Source organism: Nestor notabilis, unplaced genomic scaffold (genome assembly GCF_000696875.1).
Source record: "Nestor notabilis isolate BGI_N333 unplaced genomic scaffold, ASM69687v1 scaffold93, whole genome shotgun sequence".
NCBI classification, from domain to species: Eukaryota; Metazoa; Chordata; class Aves; order Psittaciformes; family Psittacidae; genus Nestor; species Nestor notabilis.
In genome coordinates, this window is record NW_009922126.1 from 18,999 (window position 1) to 30,425 (window position 11,427).

The 11,427-nt window shown below is 41.5% G+C and overlaps 1 protein-coding gene across 1 annotated transcript in view; it reads left to right on the top strand.

The window, feature by feature from the left end:
- Positions 1 to 2,525: 2,525 nt before the first annotated feature.
- Positions 2,526 to 11,427, top strand: part of GABRR2 (gamma-aminobutyric acid (GABA) A receptor, rho 2) — a 22,406-nt gene continuing 13,504 nt past the window's right edge. Inside the window, exons 1-2 of the mRNA XM_010011454.1 lie at positions 2,526 to 2,713; positions 5,851 to 5,957. Coding sequence (XP_010009756.1) covers positions 2,526 to 2,713; positions 5,851 to 5,957 — 295 coding nt within the window. The remainder of the gene's footprint in view (positions 2,714 to 5,850; positions 5,958 to 11,427) is intronic.

Below are 11,427 nucleotides of genomic sequence, written 5' to 3' on the forward strand. Positions count from 1 at the left end.
GGGGGGGTGCTGAGGGTGCAGTCAATTTGTGTAATTTATCAACTTGAAAAAGACAACTTAAAAGAAGTGGTTGATTCACTTTTTTAATGGAACATAAATGCAGTTAGATCATGTTGTCTAAGTTGTAAGATTGGCCATTGGAGAAGGAATTATGAAATGAAACATTATTGTGTGTTTGTGTCCAGTGAACTCTTAATTTAGATGGGAGACAGTTTTGTAACCACTTTTATTTACCGTGACACATTTCTAGAGGGGGAACACATGCAAATTGGTTGTGATGCTGCTTTGTGTGTGTGAAAGGGGGAAAGGACTGTAGGGGAAGTAAGAAGGGGCTGGAAAGCTACTTGTATTATTTTGATTTTTATTTTTTGGAAGAAAGATTGGATAATCTTCTGCAAGATTTGAATGTCCTCTTCTAATATTCTCAAATGTATATCTTGTTTTCTTAAATTTGAAGATTATATAAAACATGTCTATTCTTGCAATAGTTATAAATATGTAATATAATTATTTACCCAGAGCTATTGTCTTTTAATTATACCAGAAATATACATAAAGTGTTGAACTGAATGTTTCATATGTGGTTTTACTTACTAAAGAATATTTGAACGTTATTATACTTAAACTCATATATACGAACATGCTTAAGAGAAATATTTATTAAAACCCTGGTAGTAATAAGCAGTTTCAAGCCACTCTTCAGATATGTTTCAAGTATCACAGCCTTTTTTGTGGGTTTGGTTTTTTTCCCTGATGTTTTTGGTTTTTGTGGTTTGTGGTTTTATTTTTTTTAATCTAAAATGAATATTGGACCCAAAGGCTTTCTTATTATTAGATTATGAAAAAAATAACTGGTAATATTCATGAATGCTGTGAAAGCACATTTACAAGCAATAGACCTACAATTGTTTGGATTTTGAGAGGTTTTGGCAGTGAAGCTGAAGAAAGCAATCAGTGGGATAATTTTCCTCTTGTATTATAGTTCAGATTTAAATGTATTCTAGCATGTTTATTTCAAAGACAGTGAAATTTAGCTAACTTCCATCTGATTGCTGTCAAACATGACAGCACTGATTTAAGTGAGATTCTTACCCTGTTTCTTAGCAGAAACTATTTTGTTAAATATAGAGTGTACTAGTGTTTTGAAACATTAAAGTAGCTATAACAGCTTCTAAAATAAGGAAAGCCCACTGTGTGTCTAAGAGTGGTGTGGAAATGAGGAAAAGAAAATCCAAACAATACCCAGGTTCTTTCTTTAGCACTTGTTGTGCATCATTTGTAATGTTTGCAGGTACAATGAAACGAAAGAAGGTCAGACAAAAGCATGTAGTTTGTTCAGCCAGTTCAGCGGTTACTTCCACATTGTGCTGCAGAACAATTTGATGTCAATATATTGATACATTTTATATTGCTGTTTTTACCTAATTTGTATATTCATCTCATTAAAAATTAAAAACCAAAAAACAACACACCAAACCCCCCAAAATGCCTCTTCAGAGCCTGTAGCCTCTAAAATGCAAGTACTGTGTTTCCTAATTTGTATGTTGCTTGAATACCTGTTCTGTTCAAGCATTGCAAACCTGGGCTCACAGAACACAGCTCTGGAAGAGGTCTGACCCAAGAGACAGTTGTGCTGGGTTTTGACTTGCTTGCTTCTCTGGAACCTTTGCTCTGATCGTGCTTTTCTTTTCCTAGAGCCTTGCTGCTGTGCCACGCAAACTTCTGCTCTTATACCTGTACCACACACTGGTTATTAGAAAAGCCACAAAATCCACAGGCAGTCTGCATTACCCTTTGAAGGGGCTATAAGGAAAACAAGTGTTACATGGTTTTTGAAAACAACCTCCTCTTTGTGATCAAAGAAACTGCTTTGTAACTTCATTTCTTGTTTCCGTCTTCTCTAATAAAAGTTAAAATGCCTGATTGTGCAAATACCTATTTAAAAGAATAAACATTAATGGTGACTTAATTTTATGTAGAGAGTCGATTGCATGTGTAGATACTTTGGGACTTACGTGTTTTTAAAGTTAATGGTAAAGTAGGAATCTTCAATGGCATAAAAAGCCAGCCTGAATCAGAAAGTAAAATCTGAACTGCTATAAAAGCATCAAAGCACACGCATCTTCCAGTTACATACATGCCTGAAATGTGGCACAGGTGCTTTCCAGTTGAAAAAGATTCCATGCAAAGCAGCAGAAAATCTGGAAAGCCTGGTGGACGGGGACAGCCTGGTTTTACAGTCTGACAGGAGGATGGCCCTGTCCTGAGATTAGGGGATTGAGCAAAAAGCCGGCATGCTGAATTGTGTTTTTTTATATAACGGCTTTAGTAAATATCCTTTAGGACCCAGCGGAAATGTTTGGTGAGGCAAACTTCATGAGTAATGGCCAATCGTTAAGCGGTGAGGAGGGAAAAGCTGTGAGTGAGAAGCCCCTGAAACCCTGTCAAAAGCATCACGTCGGGAAGGCAACGCTTTTGCCGCTGATTGCTGGTGAACGCGCGACGCCAGAATTAGAGTTGATTCAATGTTTAAAGCCGGGGGGACTTGTACTGCAGGAGGTTACTGGAGTGCAGAGTGCCCGGCTCCTGTTTCCAGCAGGATGCCTTATTTTGCAAAACTGCTTGTATTAATCTTCTGCTTAGTTCTTCTCGTGGAAAGCAGAAAGCACAGGAGGAGGAGGTGGACAAGCCAGCTGGAGGTGCAGAGGGCAAGGTAAGGGTTATTAAACCACCTGTGTTTCTTTTCCCGCAGTGTTATAAATGCATTACTACACAGATGTGAAAATCTGCCCTGTCTGTGTCTTTTTGTGTGCATTGTAGGTGGAAACAGCTTTAGAGATGATGTTTTTATAACGGTGTTGGATAGAATAACCAGTTTTAACTGTAAATGGACACATTTAATACTAATGTTAATTAACTCTTAATGAGGCAGGTTTTTGCAGAGGAGTTGACCACTTCATCATGGACTGTGGTCAACGTATTCTTAGCCCTACATGTGAATTGCGGAGAGAATTCTGGGGATTGCAATTAATAGCAATGTTCAAATCTACATATTGCTTCAGTACTGTTTCAGGAGCACATTATTTACCCTGCTTGCTGGAATATCCGTGCTACTTACTTCACTTGAAATTGCCTGTTATTCTCTAACAATCTGAGGTGGGAATGATGATTAGCATGCATGACACTGATTAATAACAAATAAATTCCTGGAGGATACCCTGGGATTGTAAAATGAAAAGTACATTTTGAAGAACTACATTTTAAAGTCCAGCAAAGGCACAAGAAAGAGTTAAAGGTCTTAGTAAAGTATTAGATTTACTATTACTGAGATTTGACCGGTGGTTTACATTAGAAAAGATAATCTTCCAAACCTGTCAGACAGTCCAAAGTATGTTATCCTTTTCTGTAGTTATGTCATCCAGTGGCAGTTATATCTTACAAGACTGCTCTTTGTTTGAAGGGCTCAAAAATAAAATTGGGTTAATCCATCTTATTAAGTGGCTTCACTGTGGCTGTAAATCTCCATCTTTTCATCTATTTTGTGGGGTTTTTGTTTTGTTCAATACTCAACACTTTTAGAGGGAGTGTTGTTACTTTAACATCTTGCAATGAAATGTTGTGATATAATTGAAAGCAATGAATACCTAATGTGCTCTGATTTATACTACTTATTGAGAATCTACAGTAGCATATGCTGTTAGTGACGTAAATGTTATAAAGCTGAAACAGCTACGGCCTGATCCCCGAAATCCTAAAGCCAACTGAAGTTTTACCACTGATTTCCACAGAATCACCGTTACTGAATGAGATCGTTGATTTAACTCTGAAGTTTTTTCCAAGTCTCTGTTCTGGGGAATGTAGGGGATTCAACAATAGCATTTTCATGCAAACCATTCACGTGTAGTAGAGATCATCTACTTTGAAGTAACAAAATAGTATAAATCATTCTTTCAAACATGCCTTTGCCCCAGAATGATGCCATTCTCTGGGTTAAAATCGTTTGAATCTTTTGTACTTCATTTAAACACTGTGAAAATAATTTACAGTTTCTGCAGTGCTGTAATTTTTATGAAGCTGTGATAAAGTGGAAGTCGAAGCACTGCTAAAATAATTTCTATAAATTCATTTACTGTAAAGAATAACTGATACTATTTGGTTTCCTGTGGAATAATGGCTTTAATGAACAGCTAGGTAGAGTCTGAGGAATTATATACCTTACACATACACGCACATTATTTGCATGTATATATACACATTTCCTATGCAATATACTTTAAAAGTATATGAAATCAAGTTTTAGCGCATCCCTGCCCGTGTCAGGGGGATTGGAACTAGATGGTCTTAAGGTCCTTTCCAACACAAACCATTCTATGATTCTGTGAAATGTGAATGACATTTTAAATACAGAGAACTCTGCGATATTAAAAAAAAAAAGGGGCATGGAGTAGTGGCATTGATATTTTACATTCCCAGTTATGTATAAAAGGAATATGTTGTGTCTAAACCAGCAGTGAATAGTGGACTCTTCTAGTAAAAAGAAATCAAAACCAGTTCCTATGCTGGTTTTTTAATCTTGTAAAAGAAATGAAGAGAGTGTCTTTTTTAATAATTTCATCATGTTTTCTGCATAGTATTTATCTTGCTGCCTTACCACAAAAAATACAATAAATTTTACAGTAAACATATTAGCTAAGAAAAATTATTCCTATGTTTGGGAATCTACATGCAATAAGTTTGATATTTTGTGTCCTTTAAGGTGATACAGCAACCTGATCTAAAGATACTTGTATTGATTTCAAGAAGCTAGCTTGGGTTGTGCAAGTGCAGAACATCTTCAGTTCTGCAGTTCATTACTTGAACGCTGCATTGAGGGCTTGGAGACCTGCTCCTGCAGGCACCGAGACAGGGGTCTGCCAAGTGCACCCAGAGAAGCTGCTGAGCCGATGCCTGCATGGGAAAGGAACATGGCATTAGGGCTGTGGAGATAGGAACCCAAGTTAAGAAGTGCCAGGTTAGGTGCTGCCTGCGCATCCTTAATTTCTCCCCTTGTTCTACCTTAATATTGAGCGACAACATGTTATGTTTTTCTATGAGTGATACCTCACTCTGTGTGCTGAATGGATAATGCTTGCTTAGTTAGAAACTGTCATGTTTAATTTCCCCTTACTCCTGCATCCCCCACCTCACTGATAACAACTCTTCTACAAATTGAGGTATGATGTAAAGAAACAACTGCCCCTATGCATCATTGCCATGGTCATTGCCTGGTGCAGCTTCATGCTACTGCTCTGGAGAGCCCAGGCTTTGCGTAGAAAATCAGAGTGTGCTCACTGAGTAGCAGCTCCTGGCTTTGTACTTTGGTAGTAGTTTTTTCACATCTTCCAGGGATACAGTCTCTGTCGTTTATATTGCAAAACTGGGTGAAGGATATTAGTAGCACCTATTTGTATGAAGCTGAGGGCATTCCACAAGTGGTGCACGAAATCCAGGGCAAATAACTAACACAATTGTTGGTTAAATTTGTTGTCATTCCTGTTGTGCTGTTATCGTAGAATCTGTCAAATAAAAAGTTAGAATTTTTCCACCCTTAGTATTCAGAAAAGTGAAGGGCTGCAGATCTTGCTGCCTTCCTTAGATAAAAGCCCTTTTTTCCTGCTGCTGTGGGGGGAAATGGGTGGGTTAGTCATTGTTTAAAGTCAGAAGACAAAGCACACAAGCTGCTGGTACCTAAGCAACCCCGCTTCCTCCCTGGGGCTGCCCCACAAGGCAAAATCAGGCTGGCAGAGGCTGGCTGCAGAGTGCTGCTTGGGCACAGAGGTGTGAGACCAACACGACTGCTGTCTTTTGCAGTCACATCTACAAGAGGAACCGTGACATGACCAAAACCTGGAAAGGAAAGACAGAGCAGCTTCTCAGAGTGGACGACCACGACTTCACCATGCGGCCGGCTTTTGGAGGTGAGAATAAAGTGGTTGTCTTGATTTCATGCTCATCTAGTTAAAAATAATCTTATTGGCTAACGAAAAATAATCTCATTAAGAAAAAAACCACCAAACCTCTGGCCAGGTGCACCAGTGTGAAGGGAAAGGACCTGGGTGGTTTTAGGAGATGTTCAAGGTAATTCAGAGAGGCCTCATCCTCACCTCACAGCCCTCCGTGCTCTGTATGGCTCCTACACTCCTTCCTGTTGCTTAATTTGGCTCTTCTTTTGGCTAGTGTTCCCCAGAGCTCAGGCTGTGTCAGTTCACTCTGTTGAGAAGATGAACAGGCTGCAGGTTTTATCGTTGTAGTTGGGATGTTGCAATGAGCACTTCAGCTGATGTGATGAAACTGCAAAGTAAAGATCTACTTGCTATCCTGCAGATTCTCTGTCCTTCTCTTCTCTCCCTATGGCCTTTAAAGGGAGCAGTCTGGGAAGCTCCTGTGGCTGCTTTTGAAGCAGTAACTTTGTCTTGGCTTTATTCTTCTATGTTCAGATAGGAGCCACTATCATGTAGTAATCTGGCAGCAAGCACGTTGTCTTCTGACCATTTTCACTTCTTGCTGCAAGGCTGGTGCTGGTGTTTCTGAGAGATGGTGTTTCTGGTGATGAAGATCATCCCAGCTAGCTCTAAGGACAGATAAAGCATGCATTGCATGTAGTTGCAGGCACTGAATGGACAGGACCATGCGCAGCTTGGAAACTATAGCAGTGGGAAGGAAGAGAATCCTAAATACTTGCTTCTTGCCAGCTCATGAGATGGCAATCACTACTACACTAGGCTCACTGAAGGTGACATCCAAACCGTGTTTTGTCATATTGAAATGTGAAGGAATAGAGCAAGCAGAGAAAAATAGGCAGCTCAAAGAGAGAGCACCACTTATTTGTCTTGGTGACTTTAGGTTGAACAGAGTTGGTTTTAACAGTAAATGGTTTTCCCAGCCAATGAAGTCAGTGACAAACTCTGCTCGTCCCAGAGGGAAGGGATTAGGCTTTTTCTTTAGCAGGCAGAAATCACTGTTCGTGTCAGAGAGGGAACCTTGCTGGTCTTCTAGGTAGCAGAGAAAAGCTTCAAAGCAAATGGCTCAAAACCCTCAGACACCCAAACTGTTAAAGTTGAGGATGCTGAGTTAGCTTTTCAGATTTTGTTTCATTTTTTAAAGCCAACTTCAGTTTTTTGGAGCTTGATTGATGGCTTCTGAACGCCCAACATGGACAGGCTGATCTCTTCTCGGTGAAGCTGTTACCACTCTGCCAAAAAACTATTGAGAAATATCCTAAGATCCTTCAGTGAGAAGGTGACTTTATAAAGGAAAAAACATGGTGTTTCTCTAATTTTTGATCAAAACCTCTTTAGCTACCAGAGACAAAGGTGGGGTATTAGTAAAGCTGTGCTGGAGTTGAATGTGATAAGGAACACTATGGTTTTGTTGAGGGTCCAGCATTGGAAAGCATGAGTTACAGTCACAGCGATAGCTCGGGTGCTACAGGTCTTGCACAGCTGCGGAACTGTGCAGTGTATTTTTAGTGACAGATTATAAGCCTGGTGGAAAAAATACAAGGGAAAGAAAACAAAAGTCTGGTAGGAGGCCATCCTCTTCTGTAAGGTTATTCATCAGGCAGTCACAGTGATTTGCTATGCACTGTGAGTCTTTACAGTCTTTAGCTGTGGCTATGCCAGTCAAACTGATGTGGTCTGACCTGCGTAGGATGAAAAGGCTTTTGTGCTGCAGAAGCAGAGTGGAGGAGCCTGTGGGATGCATGTGACTAACTGGTCGCTGCCCTATGAGAGCAGCTTGAGGAACACAGTCTAATGGAGAGTCTAGCCCCATGCTGTTTCACTGGGCCTATGATGTTATGGTGCAGGTGGAAAAGGCAGCTCAGCTCTGGAAAACATAAATTGTACCATGAGGAAATTGTGAGTGACATTAGACTTCAGAGAAACCCAGTACTCTATAAATATGAGGGTTCCCAAGCCTAGTGTAATAATGGGCAGCTATTAACCTTCAAGATTTCTGGTGGACCAGCCCAAACTTCACCACCGAGCTTTAAGTTAAAAGGGGGATGGGGTCTATACCTCCTTTATGGTGGCCACAGTGACTCTTGCTGGTCGGCAGAGAACAGCCAGCAGGCTGCCAGCTGTGAGCACTGGACAGAGCACGCTGGGGTTATGCAAGCTGCAACGGAGGCAAAGCATCAGAGAAAGGTGAGGGGTTTTTCAAGAAAAAGTATGTTTGCAAGTGAGCAAGCAAATGTTGTGTAAGCTGTGTTGTTAACAACCCAGTAAGCATGGCTGTCTTGCCTGATTTCAGCCCATTAGAGACAGGCTATTGGGTACGGTGGTAATGACAGAGTTTTTTGTTCTGCTGATGTTCAAAGTAGCCTCCATATGCCAAAATAGACTGCGGTTGTTCTGACCCTTAGGGAGTTATCTCCATGTCAGTGACCTTGTTCTAGCTAGCAGATGTTCAGGTATTATTTACAAATATTAATATTTAAAGATTATGTAAATGTTTGTTTTGCTGCCTTCCTTAAACATCCATTTTAAGCATTTCATCTATGACATCTCATATTTTACAGGGAGCCTGTGAATAAGCAGCTTTAGTTGATACTTAAAATAGCTGTATCTTCTTTGTTGAGGAGCAGCCTAATGCTGCACTTTTATTATATTTCTTCATAGCCTAATAGCCTAACATCAGCTGATCCTCGCTGTCCTTTCTGGGCAGTATTTTTGTCAGGATGGATGAATATCGGGGTGAACAGAGCATACGTAGTTCACTTAGTGTTTGTATCAGGTGCTGGAATAAAGCTTGCTTCTCTCTGGATGACCAGCCGCCAGTGGGATGCAGAGGAACAAAGCTCTCTGCAGTCATGTGGCAGGTAATGAGCACATCTTGGTGGTGGCTGCCTGGAAGCCACCCACACCTGACAGGTCCTAAACATATATACATGCATTAAAGAAGGAAATATGTACACAAGCACACACATACATGCAGAAACACTGAAGACTTTCGCAGCTTGCAGACATGGGATCTTATGGATAGGATCCATCTCTTCTGGATGTTTACAAGCCTCTCTGGGTGCTCACAAAACACCTGGCAGCAAAGGAGTCTCAAAAACCTGCTTGTTTCCCACACGGATATTTTTATCTCGGGGCCTACGTCTGCCTCACTCCTTCAAAGATAGATGAGGGGACAGAGAGACTGTCTCAGAGGAAACAATGAGCCTTTGAAATCACTGCCAAAGAGAAAAAATGGAGAGATGTCACAAAGATTTAGTCTCAGAGCTGGAGTGGCAAACTGACTCCAGGCATTTCCGCGGTAGGCGCTCTTACTTATCTTCCAAAGCCTGCTCCAGTGCTCAAAATAAAAACCATGCTTGGGTCCAATACCTGTTTCTGTCTGGGAATTGATTCAGTCCTTGCAGCTTTCATGGTGCTCCTCAGTGCGTGGGTTTAGGTGCCAAGACACACTGGGATGTGACCGGCTTTAATGCTGGGCACCTTCTGCAGTCATTCCTGAGCAGGACTTGTGGAAACCTCCTGGCTTCCCTGGAGGGGTTAGCCCCAGAGCAGATGTCCTGCTTAACCTGGGGCAGAGTTTGGTATTTAAACTGGAGTTCCTGCAAGGAGAAACAAGCCACAAAGTCTTCTCGGCGTCAGAACCCACCCAAAATGGAGACTTGCTGGGACTGTCTATTCTCCTTGTACAGCCACTGACTGCAGATTCAAAGTGGGTCTTCCCTAAAGGTGTGCTGAAGAGCATCTTTTCTACGCGCAGCACCTAAGTTGAATGAGTAATGGCTCTCACTGAAAAGTTTGTCACAGAACAGAGCAGCTTACTGCAGGGACAAAGAGAAATGAGGGGGTACTTTTGCCACTGATTCTCAGGACACCGTGTTGTGAACTTGGCAAAGGAATAAAGACATGAAGCCACAAACACCTTGACAGAGTGGTTCCTGAGTGTGTTTTTAATACCCCAGTTTGATGTGAGGCAAGGATAGTGACATGCAGGAATTTACTGACGCAGTTTTGGCAGGCAGTACTTTTACAGTGGGAAGATGCACGAGTGCCCCATCATATCACAGCTAAATCTTATGCAGAAATCGTGGGGCTAATGCATACTGCCCAATAAAAGAGAAAGCACAAGCACTCCCATCAGCCCCAGACTGTGCTTCAGGTCACTTAAATCCTCTCTCAGCATGCCAATATAAATATCTCCTTCAAAGGGAAAATCTGGTTTCTACTTCCAGTTTTTGTATCGTCAGATTTACTAATGACTGTGCAAGTGTCTTGAGCTTACTTAGAAGCTGCCACTGTGTTGTACCAGAGATGCAAGGGGAATAGTTTATTGGTGGGTTCATTTCTGTGCTGCAAGTGGAATTTTGTGACTTTTATGAAGTTCTTTAAGAATGCCGGGTTTGCTTTCTGGTTGTGACAGTCCTGATGAATTAGAATGTGTGTTCTGCAAGATACTGCTGTGACAGTGATGGAGATAATGGATGTTGACGTGTTTTCTGTTTCTGGAAGAAATTCTTCTGTTGAAGGTTATACATTTTCTCTCTAGACCTTGATCTATAAATACTTGAGCTCAAGTTCAATTTGAATAATCGCATGAATTTGCCTGACACTTTTCAGAGACCTTGAAGTATGAGCTGAAAAGCTCTGCTGGGCTGCCGTCTTTGAGCAAAGCAGCACTGCTTCCTCTTCTCAGCCAAATCCACAGCTTTCACATGGGTCCATTTACCTTCCCATCCAGCAGTGAACATCCTAGAGAGGAGCCTGAGCTTTGACATTTCTCCAGTGTTACAGTATTCAGGTCTTTTGCTGCTTGTAATTCTTCAAGCTGATCCCTCTGAAGAAAAAAATAATATTGATAAAATACTGGTTATGACAAGGAAAAGCTAACTGATGAGGGCTTTTTTACATTTAATGCTATAATCTAGACTACTTGTTCTCTGTCTACCTATTCAGTGTGTCAGATAATATCTCAGCTGTTTTTTTCCCTTCTTTTCCCTTCCCATTCACACCTTCCTCTCAATAAAGAGCTTTTTGTTTGCTCATCCCTAGTGGAATTTGATGGGGAATTTGTCAAAGCATCTGAGCCCCAGGCAGTTCAGGTCCCAGGAGCTGAGCTGGTGCCATTAAAGGCAGAGGGCTCTCTGAGCGGCCACCCCCCTCCCTGCCTGTCTCCTCTGGCTCTGGTGACATACTTGGCCACCTGACAGGTCTTTCCCTGGGCTGATTCAAGTCACTGTCTTGGAAGTGAACAGCCCAATTGCTGCTGCTGCTGGTTTTGGCTGGGTTAATTTTCGGTGGGTCAGTGAGCTGAACAGTCTTACAGCAGGTCCCACAGCGATCTCAGTCTGCTCCTCTATGCAGCTTCACCCTTTGCTCACAGTCATTCCCTGTGTAACCTGGGGAGGGGTCTGAGGACTGTTCTCACCTG